The 22,588-nt window shown below is 42.8% G+C and overlaps 1 protein-coding gene across 1 annotated transcript in view; it reads left to right on the plus strand.

Moving 5' to 3' along the window:
* Positions 1–22,588, plus strand: part of oxsr1b (oxidative stress responsive kinase 1b) — an 84,214-nt gene that overhangs the window by 11,715 nt on the left and 49,911 nt on the right. The window contains exon 2 of the mRNA XM_041246815.1: positions 2,717–2,829. Within this exon, the coding sequence (XP_041102749.1) occupies positions 2,717–2,829 (113 nt within the window). The remainder of the gene's footprint in view (positions 1–2,716; positions 2,830–22,588) is intronic.

The following is a 22,588-nucleotide window of genomic DNA, read 5'->3' on the forward strand; positions in this document are numbered from 1 at the left end:
AAGAGAAGCAGTGTACAGGGCATTCAAATACTGAGCAGAAATCACTAAGGGAAGCAGTGTACATTTAATAGAGAAATAGAGAGACATTTAATAGAGAAAAGTGTAAGGTACTGCATGCAGGAAATAAAAATGTACGTTATAAATATCATATGGGAGATACTGAAATTGGAGAAGGAATCCATGAAAAAGACCTAGGGGTTTTTGTTGACTCAGAAATGTCTTCATCTAGACAATGTGGGGAAGCTATAAAAAAGGCCAACAAGATGCTCGGATACATTGTGAAAAGTGTTGAATTTAAATCAAGGGAAGTAATGTTAAAACTGTACAATGCACTAGTAAGACCTCATCTTGAATATTGTGTGCAGTTCTGGTCACCTCGCTATAAAAAAGATATTGCTGCTCTAGAAAGAGTGCAAAGAAGAGCGACCAGAATTATTCCGGGCTTAAAAGGCATGTCATATGCAGACAGGCTAAAATAATTGAATCTGTTCCGTCTTGAACAAAGAAGACTACGCGGCGACCTAATTCAAGCATTCAAAATTCTAAAAGGTATTGACAGTGTCGACGCAAGGGACTTTTTCGACCTGAAAAAAGTGACAAGGACCAGGGGTCACAAATGGAGATTAGACAAAGGGACATTCAGAACAGAAAATAGGAGGCACTTTTTTACACAGAGAATTGTGAGGGTCTGGAATCAACTCCCCAGTAATGTTGTTGAAGCGGACACCCTGGGATCCTACAAGAAGCTGCTTGATGAGATTCTGGGATCAATAAGCTACTAACAACCAAACGAGCAAGATGGACCGAATGGCCTCCTCTCGTTTGTAAACTTTCTTATGTTCTTATGTTCTTACAGCCCATTCAAATCCTGAGCAGAAATCATTAAGAGAAGCAGTGTACAGGGCATTCAAATCCTGAGCAGAAATCATTCAGAGAAGCAGTGTACAGGGCATTCAAATCCTGAGCAGAAATCATTAAGAGAAGCAGTGTACAGGGCATTCAAATCCTGAGCAGAAATCATTAAGAGAAGCAGCATTCAAATCCTGAGCAGAAATCATTAAGAGAAGCAGTGTACAGGGCATTCAAATCCTGAGCAGAAATCATTCAGAGAAGCAGTGTACAGGGCATTCAAATCCTGAGCAGAAATCATTGGGCATTCAAATCCTGAGCAGACAGGGCATTCAAATCCTGAGCAGAAATCATTAAGAGAAGCAGTGTACAGGGCATTCAAATCCTGAGCAGAAATCATTCAGAGAAGCAGTGTACAGGGCATTCAAATCCTGAGCAGAAATCATTCAGAGAAGCAGTGTACAGGGCATTCAAATCCTGAGCAGAAATCATTCAGAGAAGCAGTGTACAGGGCATTCAAATCCTGAGCAGAAATCATTCAGAGAAGCAGTGTACAGCGCATTCAAATCCTGAGCAGAAATCATTCAGAGAAGCGTATACATTGTGGACCAAAGGAAAGGAATTCACGCTTAGTAACTATTTAATTTCTTTATTTTAAAAGGCGTGGGAAATAGAAACCAAACCCGACTTGTTTTTACATGTCTGAGCCGCTTCTTCCCTTATTCCAGTACCTGCAGAGAGTTTAAAGTGAAGACTGAGCCATTCTGAAGAGCTGACTTAGCTGCAGATTCCAACACAGTCATGGTGGAATCCAGGCCATGCTGTTCTAGCTGTCTGTGAAGATGCCCTGCCCCTTATTGTGGGTGCAGTGGTAATGGTACGCTGCTCTTATCTGCAGGCCGCCATGCTGCCTACTCTATCGCTAGGATGGAAGACCATTTTCATTACAACTAAGAGGTCTTGCAGTGCATCAGTCAGGATGAATGAACAACAATGGGTACCCTGTGGTTTTTTTCAGGGGTCACAGGAAGCTAAGTAACATTGGCAGGATTTGAATAGATATTTGATTCTGTTTCAGTCAGTTCCAAGTAGGAAGGAACACAGTTGGGTGGTTTGCTGAGAGAAGTGTGACTGAGGGGAGGTTTGTGTATCAGGATAAAATGATATGAGCTCGTGAATTGGGTTTGTTTGTTTGTGAGTCTTTCAGAGTGAAGTGCTTTGTACAGTACTGTACAGGGGACCTGCTGCTGCATGTATTGTGCAGCTGCAAGAGCAGGAGCGTGCCTGCTGAGCTAAATGAGTGACAAGAGCATGCAGTGTGCCTGCAGCCCAAATTACTTTAGGGTGTGCAGGGTCAACAAACTGGAAAGACAACAAAGTCTGGGATCTAATGATGGACAGCTATGGCCAAAAGTTTTGCATCAGCTATATGAACAGAATTTAGATCTTTTATTTAACATCATGTAATCAAAGAAACTACACAATGATATTGCAAAAAAAGTCTACTGGAAGCCATAATAGTAGTACAGTATTTCATGTTTAGATTTTGAAATGTCACATTTTTCAAATTAACATTTAATGTACTCCCCTGCCATACCCCTCATTTCTTTGAGAGGATATTTTTTCAGAAAAAAGTGCAGTGGGGAAAAAAAGAAAGATTGTAGGCTGAAACAGAGAAGTAACACCTGAGAAAAGAGAGAACTGTTTTTTTGTTATCTTTCTAAACAGAAGTCTGCCATTTTCAAGCTTCAGAAAGCTCTGTTTTGGTTTTTTATGTGCTGTGCTAGGGTTCTTTGAAACTCTTACCATGTGACAGTTGTTTGCGTGTTTTCGAGCAGTCGTTCTGAAGTCTGTGTTTTTGTTTCAGGGAGCGGAGCGACGGCAGTGGTGCAGGCAGCCTTCTGTGCTCCCAGGAAGGAGAAAGTAGCGATCAAACGCATCAACCTGGAGAAATGCCAGACCAGCATGGATGAGCTCCTGGTAATGTACTGTGTTCTTTAGTAAAGCACAGGTGGCTTTTTGAGAGGAACAGACTGGCTAAAAGCACTTTACTGTTACATCGAAAAAACAGCAGCACAGTCCTAACTTGAAAGCCATTAATAGGGATACTTGTGTGTAAAGAAGTTTAGATCTGGGTGTGGAAATTATGGCAAAAAAGCTGTCATCTGTAACAGTAGCGTTGTGTGATAAATGCTGTTACGGTTTCTGTCCTGTCCCCTGTCCTGCCCCTCTTTTGCATTGTGGTTAAGATGCTTGCTTGCGGTGTGCAGGGTCTCCCGGTTGTGCCACGCACTCTGCCCTGTTACACTTGGAATGCATTATGTTTTGGTGCAGTGCTGCCATTTTAACAGTTGTAAAAGAGCCTCTTCAGCTACTGCTGTGTCTCTGAGTCTGTTCGTTCTGAACGACAGTGGCTCAGGTTTAGGGCACCTTTGTGCTGAGCTGTAGATAGTGGGGCTGTCGGTCCCCCAGGATGATCAAGCTCTGAATGGTACGTGGTGTGAAGTCCAGGAACTCGAAGACAGTTGATAGAAAGAAGCTGGATCCACAGCCCACCCAGTCTGCGAGTTTGCCTTCGAAGGTGCCAGTTTCTGCTGGATGATTTGCCGATTAAATGTGAATCAGACTGCATTAAGAAAGTGGATACATGTAACTGGTATTTGGGACTTTCAGCAACTGCCCTACATGGGAACTTGGTCAGGCAGGCAGGTCTCAACATGTGCAAACAGAGTGATTGTCAGTGAATGTTACTGTGACAGCAGCGCTTCAGGTGCAACAGGTTTGTTTGCTGTAATATTAGGCACTGCAGAGGTCACTGTGCTTTTCTGAATCAAAGCTCATTTACATGTGGTGCCCGATAGTTTCATTTTTGAATTTGAAATGGTGTCTGAGAAATCACTGTTAAGGATTAGTCAAAAGTGCCTCTAACCTGTGCAGGAGCTCGCCCGTGCTTTCGACAGCACTTTGTTTTGTGTTTCCTCTAACCTGTGCAGGAGCTCGCCCCGTGCTTTCGACAGCACTTTGTTTTGTGTTTCCTCTAACCTGTGCAGGAGCTCGCCCCGTGCTTTCGACAGCACTTTGTTTTGTGTTTCCTCTAACCTGTGCAGGAGCTCGCCCCGTGCTTTCGACAGCACTTTGTTTTGTGTTTCCTCTAACCTGTGCAGGAGCTCGCCCCGTGCTTTCGACAGCACTTTGTTTTGTGTTTCCTCTAACCTGTGCAGGAGCTCGCCCCGTGCTTTCGACAGCACTTTGTTTTGTGTTTCCTCTAACCTGTGCAGGAGCTCGCCCCGTGCTTTCGACAGCACTTTGTTTTGTGTTTCCTCTAACCTGTGCAGGAGCTCGCTCCCGTGCTTTCGACAGCACTTTGTTTTGTGTTTCCTCTAACCTGTGCAGGAGCTCGCCCCGTGCTTTCGACAGCACTTTGTTTTGTGTTTCCTCTAACCTGTGCAGGAGCTCGCCCCGTGCTTTCGACAGCACTTTGTTTTGTGTTTCCTGTAACCTGTGCAGGAGCTCGCCCCGTGCTTTCGACAGCACTTTGTTTTGTGTTTGATAGTAGTTTGTGGGTAGTTTGTGGTCTTTTGTTTTGTGGTTTAAAATAAGTAATACATTGTTCAGAGAACTGTTTGTGAAAATTACTAATTTTGCACAGTTGGAGCCAGACTGCATAAGATGACATCTCTCTACAGCGTATTCATTTATTTTATGCCAACAAGTGAAAATCGAACACACCAAAACTTTATTACAGGCTAGCATAACCTTTACTAAAAGCTTGCATTTTACAATCTGATATACAATCTGATTTTATCATTTAACCTACTGTACAGCATACAGACCAGTTTTTGTGCTGTACAGCATACAGACCAGTGTTCCTAAGTGTACAGACCAGTGTTGTGTAGTATACAGACCGCACTGGCTCATTCAGGAGAATCTGTACCTTTCTTTCGAAAGTGTGCTATAGGATCAAATCCTCTCTTTCCTCCTCTTCTAGATCTCTGGCTGTCTACAGTATGAAGCCGTGTGCCTGTGTGCGTGATGTCATGTTGACTGCTTTTTGAAAGCTTCATTCAGATTTGATGTGGGCTGTAGTGGTAAAGGAATCTAGTCTTTCCTGTTTCACAGCTGACCACAGCAGCTCAGGAGAGCTGCTCACTGTGGAGTGTTCAGCGAAGTGGAACCTTGCTTCACTAAGTCAGAGGAACTCTGTAGCTGCAGCTCTTTCAAGCTTTAACAAAAAAAAAAAAAAAAAAAAAAAAAACCTTGTGAACTTGGCTGTGAAAAAGCACCTGACCTTGTTTCCACTAGTAAAACCAGTAATATAAACTGTAATACATGGCACAATGAAAACAGTGCAGCGGTGGATGATTCTTTATCGGTGTAGAGGTGTAGGAAACTGTATTCAGAGCAGCACTGAGTGGGCTGAGTGGAACGATCCTGAGCGCACGCATGTCAGATATCGATGACATGTTGCAAAGCCTCATGTTTCAAAGCAGAATCCCAAATGGCTTAAAACAAATGTGTTGCTCCAAGAACAAGTCTTTTACTGTGTCAGTGTTGTGTGGTTGTAATAAAAATAAATGCACACCTTAATGATGACGGTGCATCCTGAACTGTTTACACTGGCTACAGGTATGAGCTGCACCATGCACAATACAGTGTGTGCAGCCCAAACAATATACAAAGTCCATGAATGTCAAAATAATATTTGCTGACTTTGTGAGTCATAAAACAAGCCCTGCTATGCTTTTGGTTTCTACTCCCCATACTGTGAATGCACTGCAGACCACCGTTTCCTCATCCTTCACAGTGCTGACCCCGCTTCAGAGTTATTGAAGCCCACCGTTTCCTCATCCTTCACAGTGCTGACCCCGCTTCACAGAGTTATTGAAGACCACCGTTTCCTCATCCTTCACAGTGCTGACCCCGCTTCACAGAGTTATCGAAGACCACCGTTTCCTCATCCTTCACAGTGCTGACCCTGCTTCACAGAGTTATTGAAGACCACCGTTTCCTCATCCTTCACAGTGCTGACCCCGCTTCACAGAGTTATTGAATACCACTGTTTCCTCATCCTTCACAGTGCTGATCCAGCTTCACAGAGTTATTGAAGACCACCGTTTCCTCATCCTTCACAGTGCTGACCCCGCTTCACAGAGTTATTGAAGACCACCGTTTCCTCATCCTTCACAGTGCTGACCCCTCTTCACAGAGTTATTGAAGACCGTTTCCTCATCCTTCACAGTGCTGACCCCGCTTCACAGAGTTATTGAAGACCACCGTTTCCTCATCCTTCACAGTGCTGACCCCGCTTCACAGAGTTATTGAAGACCACCGTTTCCTCATCCTTCACAGTGCTGACCCCGCTTCACAGAGTTATTGAAGACCACCGTTTCCTCATCCTTCACAGTGCTGACCCCGCTTCACAGAGTTATTGAAGACCACCGTTTCCTCATCCTTCACAGTGCTGATCCAGCTTCACAGAGTTATTGAAGACCACCGTTTCCTCATCCTTCACAGTGCTGACCCCGCTTCACAGAGTTATTGAAGACCACCGTTTCCTCATCCTTCACAGTGCTGACCCCGCTTCACAGAGTTATTGAAGTCCACCGTTTCCTCATCCTTCACAGTGCTGACCCCGCTTCACAGAGTTACTGAAATTACGCTTTTGTGAACCAGACTATTAGGGGTGGACAAAAAGTAACTGATGTTCTAGCGATAAAAATGCAGATTCATTCTCTACATACTGTGGGCCTTCTATGTAGTCAAAGCTTATGAAACTTCCCCTTTAACCAGGATGGAATGCCTGGAATGGAAGCGGAAGAGTGGGGCGCAGCGATAGTGGAATGTTACAGCAGAATGTGACCCAGTTGGAACTTAACATGAGACAGAGCAGGACCCACTCTCTCTAGAAAGCAAGGGAGTGTCCTGTATTACATTACAGCAGCACCCACACCTTTCACAGCCATTCCAAGAGCAGGTTTCAAGAGTGTCGAGCTGTGATCCAAGGACACTAAACATATTGCATGTTTTTCTTTTTTTAGGTAGCTTTCAAGGATCATAAATCTATAACAAACTGTGACTTCATTTCCCAAAGTGTGCTAAAGTTCAAGGTGGTTTTTCAATGAAGTCATACTGTAGTGTGTCACAGTTGAGTCGACTCCTGCTATTATTTGCGGTAATTAAAGTCTAAATAACCCACTGCTTCATGTACTAAGCCACTGGATGTGCCTCACAGTTTCATGATGGAGCTCATTTTGGAGAAAGCAAGCCTCCATTCCTTATGGTTTTGCAGGATAGCAGGGACAACGGCTATGTTTTTGTGTAATAGGATCTTACTGGGAACTCCTTCGATAGGAGTAAATGCAAAGAATACTTGAAACTGTGTATTGAGGATGTGTATTGTGTTTTGGTGGTAGAGAGGGAGTTGCGGTGACTAGCTGCTGCTCCTTTTGTTATAGAGCTACACTGATACTGTGGGTTCAAAGTCTGGCATTGTAGGTCTCTTCAGAACATTCACATCAGCTAAATCAGGGGGGTCCAATCCCGGTCCTGGAGGGCCATTCTGCTTCAGGTTTAGCAGGTATAATGAGATAATGAACTACTTCAGGGTCTGAGTGCAGATTTAATTGGGTCAAATCATTTAGAACATGGTTGAAACAAAGACCAGGACTGGAAGAGCCAACTTGGGTCACCCCTGCATTACTCCTCATTACTGCTGGGACAAACATGGGTTTTTCATGTTTGAAATGTTCTTGCAAAATTTGACTGAATATTCAGATAATCCTTAACTGTAATTCGTACCATATAGAAGTAAAATAATCTCTTAGTAAAATAAACAGGGTGGAGACTGGGTGCGAACCAGAGACCCCACGCACTGCAAACGAGCGTCTAAACCACAATGGGGAAGAGCCGGGCTCATCTGCATTTGTGGTTTTGGAGCTTTTAAGCACATCTCATTGCCCTGACAGGGGACAGAATCTGTAACAGCAGTGTATCATACAGCACTGCCCGCTACACCTCTATCAAACAGAATCCACAATGACAGTGTGTCACACAGCACTGCCCGCTACACCTCTATCAAACAGAATTCACAATGACAGTGTATCACACAGCACTGCCTGTTACACCTCTATCAAACAGAATCCACAATGACAGTGTGTCACACAGCACTGCCCTCTACACCTCTATCAAACAGAATTCACAATGACAGTGTATCACACAGCACTGTCCTCTACACCTCTATCAAACAGAATCCACAATGACAGTGTGTCACACAGCACTGCCTGCTACACCTCTATCAAACAGAATCCACAATGACAGTGTATCACACAGCACTGCCTGCTACACCTCTATCAAACAGAATCCACAATGACAGTGTATCACACAGCACTGCCCTCTACACCTCTATCAAACAGAATCCACAATGACAGTGTATCACACAGCACTGCCTGCTACACCTCTATCAAACAGAATCCACAATGACAGTGTATCACACAGCACTGCCCTCTACACCTCTATCAAACAGAATCCACAATGACAGTGGATCACACAGCACTGCCTGTTACACCTCTATCAAACAGAATCCACAATGACAGTGTATCACACAGCACTGCCCTCTACACCTCTATCAAACAGAATCCACAATGACAGTGGATCACACAGCACTGCCTGTTACACCTCTATCAAACAGAATCCACAATGACAGGGTGTCACACAGCACTGCCTGTTACACCTCTATCAAATAGAATCCACAATGACAGTGGATCACACAGCACTGCCTGTTACACCTCTATCAAGCAGAATCCACAATGACAGTGGATCACACCGCACTGCCTATTACACTCTCCCTCCTGTAACCTCAGTTTTGGAAAACATGGAAAGATGAATTAATGCAATGTAAGATGCAAGTATTTACAGTGTTGTACACTGTTAGTTTTGCAGAACAAAGTGGCAGAGAAGGTATGAGAAACAGATAAGTGCAAGATTGCATAAAATAGTACTGATGTCAGAAATTGGCTGAACCCACAAGTCTGTGCATAGAGCCAACAGGGGCAGTTTAGCAGCTGGAAGAACCGCAGTCACCCAGTGCTGAGGGGCCGATACGCCCAAGAACAGTTTAGGCATATTTTGAGAACACAAAAGGACAAGTACAAAAGCATAAACACAGTCAAGCTAGAACCAGTTTACTTTCTGCAAAAAGGTCACTTTAACACACAACACATGAAACCCTCCGCAGGTGCAGCCCACAGGGTGTTGTCCTGTTTTGATTGGACCTACAAAGGAACACGGGGGGGGGGGGGTGTTATTCAATATATTCTCTGCGTATATTGAATAAACAATACTAATATCTGAAGAAAAGGACTCTGTGTGTTTCTTTACATCTAGGTCTCATCAAGAAACAACTACTCACTACTTCGAGAACTAACTTCTAACTGCAACTTCACTCAGCGATCAGCTGCAGCCAATCTGTGAGATCCGAGTCATGGCACCAATGTGACAGGACGGAGGCTGAGTGTGAACCAGCGATCCCCTCCACAGCGAGCAAGCATCTTCACCACAATGCCAAAGAGCTCGCTGTCTGTGCACGGGGTCACCGGTCTGCGCCCAGACTCCACCCAGTTGAAACACTGCAGTCCAATGTGCGTTTTGAATTTCAAATGTTAGTTATGCGTTGGTTTTCTTTGCATAGTTATCTTTTTGATGCATTTGTTTATAAAGTTAGTTTTATGAATAAATACGAACATGGACATTTTTGCCATTGAATATGTTTTGTCAGTGACTGAATACAACTCCTACAAAAAAAATACTTTAGACTGCCATTTCTCTTACTCTTCTTAGGTTTAAATTTAGCATTTACAATGACTGTACCCATTAGAAGTCTCCTGAAGCCCTGTCACGTTGTCATTGCCTCTTCTTTAAGTCACCGTGCTAGCAGTGTGTGGTGTTCTGTGGTTTGGGCCACTGTAGCGTGTCTGCTGCTTGTTACAGTTTGTTTTACACATCTGTGGGCTTGATCCGTAATGACCTGCTCGTGTCCTGTGCCCGCATGGATTTGCGGACGAGGAGATTTTCAGAGTTTACTTGCTGTATGTTACAATTTTTTGCGGTAGCGGTACGTTTTTCTGGGTAGCACACAGGTATCCAGTCTTGCAGGGAAAGCTGTTTTGTTGCATCTGGTTTGACGTGTGTGTGCTCCTGCCCAGTGACGGCAGTGCAGGGGGTTGGTTCAGCATGTTTCAAGGGGAGAGAATGTACATTCTTCTTGTTATGTCAGCTTCACTCTTCAGCTTGCAGCCATTCAAACTGAAACTCTTGATTTGGATCTCGGTTCATTTCATTTAAGCTTGGAAGCAGACCATTGCAGAAGTGGAGAGGGAACAAAGGCTGCAAAAAGCAGCAGCAGCTGAAGGTCTGGAAAAGAAAGGGTGGCTTAATGGTTACAGATGAGCACAGGAGTTAGGGAATCTTCCAAATCTGTGCAACCACTTGCTTTTATTGTGACCCGACAAGCGTTTTGTGTCACTGTTTGCCCTCACAAACGATATGTGCAGTACAGGGACCCTCCAGAAAAAGGACAGCTAATGAGGCTGTGAACTTGTTGTAACCTTTGCCTTCTCTGCCTCAGCTGTTAATGCTTATTTTGCTTCAAAGTACAGTAGCTGCTTTGGATGATTCACTTTAGAGTGACATTCTTGTATCCCTGGCGAGGCCAACGTTCCTTTAGTCGATAGATAAGCTGTCTAATACGCTCTGGAGGAGGGGGGGTGGCTGTGATCCAGTGGTTAAAGAAAAGTTCTTGTAACCAGGAGGTCCCGGGTTCAAATCCCCTGTGTGACCCTGAGCAAGTCACTTAACCTCCTTGTGCTCTTTCTTTCAATTGAGATGTTGTTGTAAGTGACTCTGCAGCTGATGCATAGTTCACACACCCTAGTCTCTGTAAGTTGCCTTGGATAAGGCATCTGCTAAATAAATAAAATAATAATAATAATAATAATAATAATAATAATAATGGTGGAGATGTGTGTTTTTTGCTTGAATTAGTTTTTTGATGAAACTGGACAGCGTTTTGGAGAGTTCTGGCTTGTTGGGCAATGCAGAGCTATATCTATAACCAGTTCTTCCAGTAATGCTGGATCTGCAGCAAGCAAAAAAAAAAAAAGAAAGCGTGATCTGAACTGACTTTGCTACTGCACTGTGTTTGTTGTTTCTTAAACAAGTGTGGCTATGCAAACCCTTCCATGCTGCTTTAAATCTGCATGGAGCAGCATCCACTTCTCACAACACCTCAGGGATGGAACACAAGCACCCACTTTCACCCCAGATCGTTGCAGATATCTGTAAATGCAAGCATGCAAAGTGGGTTGGTGGTAAAGCAGAGCACACTCTATACAATGCTGTGGAAAAGTGGCTAACAGTGTGCAGGTGCAGGTGATGGTGATCAGTAAACAGACAGGCAATTCTAATCCAGGTGCAATGATGTTTAATGATTTGTAATTCCAGTGCCTGACGGCAAAACAAACAGTAATAAGTGCTAAGTAATAGTGCCGTGAATTACTTTATTTATATTCCCCGGGTTTGTCCTGAAATAATAGTCCTGTTCTTTAAACACCCACACGAAACACAAAACACATGTGCGAGTGTGTTAGCGAGTGAATTGGTGCTCGTGGTGCAATACAGTCCTCCGTGATACAAGTGCAGTGATGTCCGGTTTGGTGCTGGCCTTTAGGGACAGCTCCGGATCATGTTAGCTGTCTAATAACAAACAAACAGTTTTTAGACACGACAGTACAAACACCTTTTAGGTTTGTTCTAACCATTTACAAAGGAACAGATCACCTCACTACATCCCCTTTTTATACCTAGATACATATATCTATGCATAGATGCACTAACTATGCATCTGCAGTATTTGTGGTTCTGTTTGATTCTTTATTGTTTCTTATGTCGCTATGAAATCATGTCTGGAATAATAATGGCTTGCACTGTGAACTGATCCCATGCAGGTGGTGAAACACTCCGACCAATAAGAGCTCAGTTCAGTTAATCGCGTCACTCTCCTGTTTCGTGGCAGCTAGGCTTGTGTCCCCCTCATTCCACTTAAATCACACACGTTTAAATGTCTTTTCACATAGCACAAATATCACAGTTTATTTTAGAGTCCTTTGCCTCTGTTTCTCTCGCCGTTCTGTCAGATATATTCATTGTTTTATTCTGCTGTCCGAGCAACAATCCCAACTTCCTGTTGCTGTTGTCTGTGCCTGTTTGACGCGAGCTTCTCAGAGTGACAGTCAATTACTTACATTGAAGTCACTGTTTGTTAGCTAATTAAATTGGCTTCAAATTAAATCAGCTGAATAATCACAGCAATTCATGAGATTATGAGAATTGGAATTGGGAATTGATTTTAAAAAGGAATTGAAAAGCAGGAATTGACCCTGATAACAGGAATGGCAGCTGTGAGTAGAGTTAGATCTCAGTAGCTTCTCTCTCTGTCTAGCACATCTACAGGATCAGTGGGTCTGCGCAACTCTACTTTCCAGATGGTTGTACAGAAAGACATTGCGGTAGCACAGCGTTTCATTTACACTGTATCGTCAGCCTCGGCCCAGTTAAAAAGATATGCAAATGCAAGCTGAACAGTACCCTTGAAACCCCCCATTGTTTCCTCATCTCGCTACACCATCCTGAATAGAGCCCGGGAGACCTGCCACAATTTGAATGCAAAATCACATACGTTACATTAACCCCCGGCATTGTTCTGCAAAAAAAACCCCAAAAACAAAGGTTTGTCTGTTTTCCATGCTAGAACACGAGTCCCGTTGAAATGACAGATCCATCAGACTGGAAAAGAACTGGATCTGTTAATTATTAATACCTGGTGGCACCCCAGTCGTGGCGCAGAAGAGAAAGAGGTAAGCGACCGGCCCACTTGTGGGTGTGATGCCTGTCAAACAGCTGTGCTTTCGTTCTTAATGCTTCGGTCAGGGGAGAGCTGTCTGTTAATAACGGGCCGTCCTTGCATCGTGATTTCAAAGGGTCTGTGTGTGAAATGCTAGTAAAGCATGCATGGCTGTAAGCATTCCCTGATTGCGCAGTGCTTTGCAGTTACTGTACTGAGCAGATATTCAAGAGCGTTTACTCAAGACCACTTCAATGGAAGCATGGAAACTAATAAGCAGCTATTGCAGTATTTCAAATTAAAAAAAATAACTCTTTTAAAGGTGTTCAAAAACATGATGATTTCCATTGGGATTGTAAATCCTGTCCTCCTGCGATTTTAAAAAGACAGTACAGTTTTAATAAGTGAAAGTCACAAGGAGTTCGTTGGCAGCCTGGTGTAGCCAGTAGCCTGTATTCAAGCCCAGGATGACTGACTTGGTTGGAGTCCTAATCGGAAGCATCATTTAATGAATTGAAAAGCATGACCTTTAAAAAGAGGAATGCAAAGCGCTTGTCATGTATTATCTGTGCCTGGAGAAGGCAGTCAGTGTGCCCCCTGCGCTGACTCTGCCCTCCAACACTCGACAGACTGTTCAGACTCCTTGTGCGGGTGTTTCTTTCACAAGCTGTGTGGAAATTCCATCCTGGCCTAGGCAAGCACTGCCCCTCAGGTATTCTGATCCCTTTGACAGCTTCCCACAGTTACATCTCCAGGACTCTTACACTGAGCTACTGTGCAGGGCTGTTTAATTGCTTGACGTGTCAGTAATGAGTAATCGTGACTACTTTCTAGTGTGGCTGTAAAGGTAATTTGCCTCAGGCCCTTTTCACACAAAGGACTCAGGAGTTTAAAGTACTGTCGGAAAGCTAAGTGAGAGGCTAGTAACAGTCCACTAGCTTCCCCTTCACCTCTTCCTACCTGTTTTGTTGAGAGTGTGTGGGAGAAAAGGTTAAGGTAACAAATCCATGTGATGAGTAAGCTACACAACTGCATGCACAGGGCACTGAGAATGATACTGATCATTTCTGAGGTGGGTTTTTTTTTCTTCAAGATATTATGTATTTGCTAAATTCTGTAACCTGGATAAGTCCATATGAGTTGCAGCAAGTTGTTTGGGTTACTTTAAACACCCATAAGTTGTAACAGTCACCATTCGCATGCAGTTAATACCGTGCCCAATCAGCCAAGAGCACTGGCCTCTTGCAGCAGTAATCAGTAACAGTTACACAGCAGAAGAGCCATGGTCTGCAACATGGAATCTACAGGATTTCAATCTTCCTTGTGAACCGAGTGAAGTGAGTTTGTCAATGGCCGTTCTCCTCACATTGAGAGCCTCGTGATTCGAGTCTGCTTAGCAGAGTGGCCATGCAGTTAGGGTTGAAAAGCCTTCTTTTATGAACACCAGACTGACGTGTTTGTTTCACTACCTCACCTCATCTATCTTTAATAAAACATTCCATTCCAATAAAACTAAACGAAACCTGTCAAGATATGGGTGCCGTGGCTTTCCACTGATTTCAGACTAAAATCAAGTCCGATTATGAACTTTACTCCAAGCAGTCATCAGTATAATATATATTCCCAGCATTTCGGTATGTTTAGCGTACATACCTGTGTCAAGGAAAAGTGTGTTTGAAAACAAACAGTGGAGGTATTTATAAGCTTATGATGCCATGGTAACCACACATTTATATATATATATATATATATATATATATATATATATATATATATATATATATATATATATATATATATATATATATATATATATATATATATATATATATATATATATATATATATATATATATAATGTGTGTGTGTGTGAGAGACTACAGTATTTTGTTCCCCCCATGGCAATACAATCAAGAGTGAAAAAGTTTTTGGAGAAGCAATAAGGAAAACCCTAAATCAGTGTGTGTACAGCTGTCGTTTTGTTGGCTTGCTGTACAGAAGCGGTCTCGGAATTAAATTCTCCAATGCCCAGTTTAAAGCCGTGACACTTGACCCCAGCATATCTTTATGGACAAATTGGATGTGTACAGAGAGACTGAGTAATAAAACACTGACTGTACTGCTGGAACACCACCTGATAACGTTATCCGTACAAAAATGTTCAATAAAGTAAATAGCAAAGACTAAACAAATGCCCGATACTATCACGCGAATCAGGTGGTGTTCCAACCCCAGGAAGTGATGTCTGGGCAATGAGTGTTTCATTCGAGGAGCCTTTCCTTACAGCTCATCCTGAATGCAAACAAGATCTGCCCCTGATAAAGGCACCCAGTGCACTGCATAGAACATTAGCCATGGGTGAATGCAGACCGAGATCAAGGAATCGTACTTCAGTGTAAACTGATCCACAATTTGGGCGCACCTTGACTTCACTAATTCTGTATCCCTGCCAATGTGGATTGGTGGCGTGAGTCATTGCAGGAATAGTTTTATTGTGATGGCAGCATTGTTTATTCTTTAATTATCCTGTTTTACTTTGATTTTGCAACATTGTCTGCTTGCAGCTTAGTCAAACACCCCATTGGTTTCACTCCCTGTAATGCCATGCAGTGAAATACAACCCGGCTGTTCTGAACTTACCAGGCTTTCAGCCCTGGCATCAAACCTGGGAAAGCTGCTTGCCTCAGGTTTGCTTTCTTTTGCTGATGCTTAAGTTCTGCATATTTTTAGCTTTTTTTAGCTTTATCAATCAGATGGTCATTCCGTTTTCAACTTTCCATGTGTTTTCTTTCTGTTAAGCACTGTCTCACCATGACTATACAAATCCAAATAACTTTGCTTGGCTACAATAGCACATATTTCATTTGTATATATTAAAGGAATCAGTGAAGAGTCTGAGGAGGTATTTCGGCATAGGAAAGAACCATCCTTGTGAAGAAGTGTGGTGCAGGGGAATAGTGTTCTATAGGTCAGGGCTTCTCAGCTAGGGGTCCGCGGCCCCTTAGGGGGTCTTGAGGAGGTTTCAAGGGGTCCTCCATAAAAAAAGCCAGAGAATGCGTTATTGTCCCTGCATGCTTATGACACTCTGAAACCTATTAGCTTCAGCATGTGATGAGCATGAGCAGAAATGAACATGTTCTCAAGGTACGCAACACGTGACAGATTACAAAGCACAGGAAAAATAATTGGAAACACACACAATAAATACCAGATATGGATACATTTTTCATTCAACCAGCAGTATCAAAAAACAAAACTCACAGAATGATGATACAGAACTTCCTTCAACTGTAAGGGCTGAAGAACAGCGAGGAGGTGGTGTTGGAGTAAAAAACATAAAGCTATTATTAACCCTGCAAAACTAATGAAACAGGAAGACAGCTACTTGAATTTCAGTTTTATTTATACTGGAAGCGGAGCGATAACTGCAGTGTGTAAGTTGTGCTCAAGTACTGTCCAATGAATGTTTGAAACCATCCAAATTACAGAACCCGTTTAATGAGCAAGCCTGAAATATATAAAGACATTCATTTTTTGAGCAAAAGGCTAAGGAACTGCTTGGTACTAAAGCCTTAATGAAATCCGCAACTGCCTAGCTTTTAGTATCATTGTACATAGTGACACAGAAAGTTGCTAAAGCAAAAAAATCGTATATGATTGCAGAGGAGTTGATAAACATGTGCCATTGAAATTGAAAGGAAATGTTTGAAGAGCAGGCGGCCAGGGAACTGGCAGAAATACCAATGTGAAATGACACTGTCAAACGATGGGTCTCTTTCATTTCAGAAGTCATAGTGTTCACAGTGCATTGAACATTGACTTTGACGTAATCAAACCGAGACTGGCAGCGCATCTATCTGGTCTACTCAACAAATGTAATACTTACGTTCCTGAACTCGGGACGGAGCAAGCCGCTACACATCTGTGGGCTGCAAACCCCGTTAGTGAGAATATTGAAGCTAAACTGCCACCGTCGGTCCCATCAAAGCTGTTAGAAGAACTCATTGACATTTCATCAGACAGCTCCCTCAGAAAGTTCAGTGAAATGCGCAGGAGGCATTTCGGTGTGAGTGCTCCGATGAATACAGCACTGCTTCTGCTGCACTGAAAGTGTTTGTCTCGTTCAATACAACCTACTTATGCGAAACCCGATTTTCAGCCGTGACATTAGTGAAAACAAGTACCGAGCCAGAACTGGCACAAGGCACAGGTGTCGTTGCCGATCCATCAACAGTCCAAAGCACCTTTGACCATTGTTCCAATTTCTGTGTTCTTGTGCATATCTTAGCCTTTTAGTCTTGTTCCCCTTTATTAACAGAGGTATTCTTACTGCAACACATCCTTCAAGTCCTGATTTCAAGAGTGACCTTCGTACTGTTGATTTGATGGACAATGACACCTGTGCCTTGTGCCAGTTCTGTTGTCAATTCAACGCTTGTCGTCTTTCTATTCCTTAAGGATATTATCTGCAAGTGTTGCTCATCCTTGTTACACAGTTTTTTGGGTCTTCCAGTCCTGGGTTTGTCTATTGCAGGTGATTTTTCTCTGTACTTGTTGCTTATGCTTCAGATACCACACCTTGAAAATCGAGCGATGCGAGCTGTTTCACTCAACGTGTTTCCTTCTTTATACAAGTCAAGGTTGTTATAGTAGTAGAAAACACTAGTGGACGCTTTGAGTAAATTGTCGATGCTCATAATGTGTCAGAGTAGAAAAATGCAACATGTCTAAAACTTTTGCACAGTAGTGTATCTGTGTATGTGGTGGGTCGTGGACTTTTTCTAGCTGGGGGGTGGGGGCTCAGAAGCAGAAAGGTTGAGAATCCCTGATATAGGTTACTTGAAGGATCTTGGAATCCAGTAGACTGGACTATAGATGTATAGTACATAAACATTCCTCAGACTGGACTCTAGACATACAGTACATATATAGTGCCTATAGAAAGTCTACACTCCCCTTTCAAAATTTTCACCTTTTGTTGCCTTATAGCCTGGAATTAAAATGCATTAAAATTGTTTTTGTTTTCATTTATCTACACATCCTACCCCACAACTTCCAAGCAAAAAAAATATTCTAGAAATTTGTAGAAAATGAATTAAAAATAAAAACTGAAATAGCTTGGTTGGATAAGTGTCCACCCCCCTTGTAATAGCAATCCTAAATTAGCTCAGGTGTAACCAGTCACCCTCAAAATCACACACCAAGTTAAGTGGCCTCCGCCTGTGCTAAATTGTAGTGATTCACATAATTTCAGGATAAATTCAGTAGTTCCTGTAGGTTCCCTCTACTGGGTAGTGCATTTCAAAGCAAAGACTCAACCATGAGCACCAAGGCGCTTTCAAAAGAACTCCGGGACAAAGTTGTTGAAAGGCACAGATCAGGGGATGGGTATAAAAAAATATCAAAGGCCTTGAATATCCCTTGGAGCACAGTCAAGACGATTATTAAGAAGTGGGAAGGTGTATGGCACCACCAAGACCCTGTCTAGATCAGGCCGTCCCTCCAAACTGGATGACCGAACAAGAAGGAAACTGATCAGAGAGTCTACCAAGAGGCCAATGGCTTTTTTGGCTAAGACTGGTCAAAGTGTATCCTGGACAAAAATATCCCAAGCACTACACAAATCTGGCCTGTATGGTAGGGTGGCAAGTTGGAAGCCATTACTCAAGAAAGCTCACCTTGAATCCCATTGAAGTATGCAAAAAAAACACTCAGGAGATTCTGTAGCCATGTGGCAAAAGTTTTGTGGTCTGACCTAGCTAAAATGGAACTTTTTGGCCTAAATGCAAAGCGCTATGTTTGGCGCACCCAAAGAACACCATCCCAACTGTGAAGCATGGTGGTGGCAGCATCATGTTATGGGGATGTTTCTCATCGGCAGGGACTGGGGCACTTGTCAGGATAGAAGGGAAAATGAATGTAGTAAAGCACAGAGAAGTCTTTGAGGAGAACCTGCTGCCCTCTGCAAGAAAGCTGAAACTGGGATGGAATTTTATCTTTCAGCATGACAACAACCCAAAGCACACAGCCAAAACTAAACTGGAGTGGCTAAGGAACAAAAAGGTAAATGTGTTCGAGTGGCCCAGACAGAGCCCCGACCTAAATCCAATCGAAAATTTGTGGCATGACTTGAAGATTGCTGTTCATCAACGCTCCCCAAGGAACTTGACAGAGCTTGACCAGTTTTGTGAAGAAGAATGGTCAAATATTGCCAAATCTAGGTGTACAAAGTTGGTAGAGACCTCTCCCAACAGACTCACAACTGCAATTGCTGCCAAAGGTACTTACACCAAGTATTAACTCAGGGGGGTGGAGACTTATCCAGTTATGATCTTTCAGTTTTGTATATTTAACATACAATTTTTTTTCTCAATAAAAACTTTTTTCCCTTTAACAGTGTGGAGTAAGGTGTGTAGATAAATGGGGGGGAAACCCCTCATTTAAATGCATGAAACTCTGAGGCACTGACACAACAAAATGTGAAAAAGGTTCAAGGGGGTGTAGACTTTCTATAGGCACTGTACATTGTCCAGCCTGGACTCCAGACATACAGTACGTATACATTCTCCAGCCATCCCCGGGGGATGACAGTAGGGTCATCAGTAATGCTGAGTCTGAGACATCTATTCGACAGGAAAAGAAGCTTGTAAATTAGGCTATTCCCTTAGGCTGAGGACAGCAATGTCCTAACATCCCCTTCCTCTGATAAACTTTCCAATTGAAGTTGACTCGAGTGGCTTCTAGTTTGTATTGTGTTTCATAACCAGGTCAGATTGATCACACCGTGGTTTCCAGGGCCACTGTTTACCTCCTGTATGTTGTTTGAGGCCACGATGCACACTAACATGGTTCATGTTGAAACTTGTATTGGCGTCAGGTATGGTCATTTGTGTGGAATACAAGAAGGCACTGGGACTGTACAGCTCACCCTCTTAATAACTGACATGCACTACCCCTGCAAACCACAAAGGTCAAAAGAAAACATTTTCTTTTCAGCTGTGTGCACATGTATTACAACACCCCATTGCTTCTGTAGTTTTGTTGTGCATATGAAATCAAATCACTGGAACTGAAAATCTTGGACATTGTCAAAATAGGTAAATTAGTGATGGTCTAATTAAACTGATGAATTGAACAGGCCACATGTGCAATTAATTTAAAACAGTAGAGAAAAGGAACCATGCCATGCATTGTAAAATGCAGGAGACTTTTCAGAAGTTGTTTAAGATGCCTAATTAAAGCACAAAGTGCTCTAATAATTTCACACGAATGCCTGTAGTTTCAATATCACTGATTACTGAGTGGAAATGTAAGTCCTCACCCCTGAGGTTTTCATGCAGGTTGGTATATAAATGTGCACACTGCTGTAAATGTAAATCCTCACACCCTGAGGTTTTCATGCAGGTCGGTATATAAATGTGCACACTGCTGTAAATGTAAATCCTCACCCCTGAGGTTTTCATGCAGGTCGGTATATAAATGTGCACACTGCTGTAAATGTAAATCCTCACCCCTGAGGTTTTCATGCAGGTCGGTATATAAATGTGCACACTGCTGTAAATGTAAATCCTCACCCCTGAGGTTTTCATGCAGGTTGGTATATAAATGTGCACACTGCTGTAAATGTAAATCCTCACACCCTGAGGTTTTCATGCAGGTTGGTATATAAATGTGCACACTGCTGTAAATGTAAATCCTCACCCCTGAGGTTTTCATGCAGGTCGGTATATAAATGTGCACACTGCTGTAAATGTAAATCCTCACCCCTGAGGTTTTCATGTAGGTTGGTATATAAATGTGCACACTGCTGTAAATGTAAATCCTCACCCCTGAGGTTTTCATGTAGGTTGGTATATAAATGTGCACACTGCTGTAAATGTAAGTCCTCACCCCTGAGGTTTTCATGCAGGTTGGTATATAAATGTGCACACTGCTGTAAATGTAAATCCTCACACCCTGAGGTTTTCATGCAGGTTGGTATATAAATGTGCACACTGCTGTAAATGTAAATCCTCACCCCTGAGGTTTTCATGCAGGTCGGTATATAAATGTGCACACTGCTGTAAATGTAAATCCTCACACCCTGAGGTTTTCATGCAGGTTGGTATATAAATGTGCACACTGCTGTAAATGTAAATCCTCACACCCTGAGGTTTTCATGCAGGTTGGTATATAAATGTGCACACTGCTGTAAATATAAATCCTCACCCCTGAGGTTTTCATGCAGGTCGGTATATAAATGTGCACACTGCTGTAAATGTAAATCCTCACACCCTGAGGTTTTCATGCAGGTTGGTATATAAATGTGCACACTGCTGTAAATGTAAATCCTCACCCCTGAGGTTTTCATGCAGGTTGGTATATAAATGTGCACACTGCTGTAAATGTAAATCCTCACCCCTGAGGTTTTCATGCAGGTCGGTATATAAATGTGCACACTGCTGTAAATGTAAATCCTCACCCCTGAGGTTTTCATGCAGGTCGGTATATAAATGTGCACACTGCTGTAAATGTAAATCCTCACCCCTGAGGTTTTCATGCAGGTCGGTATATAAATGTGCACACTGCTGTAAATGTAAATCCTCACCCCTGAGGTTTTCATGTAGGTCGGTATTCAAATATGAAATCTTGAGGATTGTAATAAACGTGCACACTGCTGTAGATATAAAGATTCACTCACCAAACCATACTATAGCTGCAGTAGTGTTTTGTAATTGTGGTCTGGGGCTGGTACAGTAAATATGTCCTTGTGGCTGTTCTGTTACCACGTCGTACAGTTTTGGAATTTTGTGCTTCTGGTCATTGCAGTGCACAAAGACTCCTTAATTATATTTTTTTGTAGGATATAAAGGAAATGTTGGAACACTGATAAGCCCCAGGGATTATTATTCATGTTCGTGGTGTGCTCTCCACCCTTTCAGATGGGATTATTATTCATGTTCGTGGTGTGCTCTCCACCCTTTCAGCTGGGATTATTATTCATGTTCGTGGTGTGCTCTCCACCCTTTCAGCTGGGATTATTATTCATGTTCGTGGTGTGCTCTCCACCCTTTCAGCTGGGATTATTATTCATGTTCGTGGTGTGCTCTCCACCCTTTCAGCTGGGATTATTATTCATGTTCGTGGTGTGCTCTCCACCCTGGGATTATTTTCAGCTCTCCACCCTTTCAGATGGGATTATTATTCATGTTCGTGGTGTGCTCTCCACCCTTTCAGCTGGGATTATTATTCATGTTCGTGGTGTGCTCTCCACCCTTTCAGCTGGGATTATTATTCATGTTCGTGGTGTGCTCTCCACCCTTTCAGCTGGGATTATTATTCATGTTCGTGGTGTGCTCTCCACCCTTTCAGCTGGGATTATTATTCATGTTCGTGGTGTGCTCTCCACCCTTTCAGCTGGGATTATTATTCATGTTCGTGGTGTGCTCTCCACCCTTTCAGCTGGGATTATTATTCATGTTCGTGGTGTGCTCTCCACCCTTTCAGCTAGGATTATTATTCATGTTCGTGGTGTGCTCTCCACCTTTTCAGCTGGGATTATTATTCATGTTCGTGGTGTGCTCTCCACCCTTTCAGCTGGGATTATTATTCATGTTCGTGGTGTGTGTCTGATTGCTCATGCATTGACTGATTCCTGTCCCGCTGTCTGGCTCATCATATAGTACAGACAGATATGAGTACTTCCAAGACACAGGCTCAGGTTTTTCCATGTTATCAAAAGCATTGCTCTGTATTTGAGCAATCTCTTTTTTACTGTGTTTTAGTGTTGTTAGTTACACCTAAGACTGTAAACACTGATGGGTTGTCTGCTGTTGTGTGTGTTATCTTTATAATGCTGACGTC

This window comes from Polyodon spathula, chromosome 4 (assembly GCF_017654505.1).
Source record: "Polyodon spathula isolate WHYD16114869_AA chromosome 4, ASM1765450v1, whole genome shotgun sequence".
Classification (NCBI taxonomy): Eukaryota; Metazoa; Chordata; class Actinopteri; order Acipenseriformes; family Polyodontidae; genus Polyodon; species Polyodon spathula.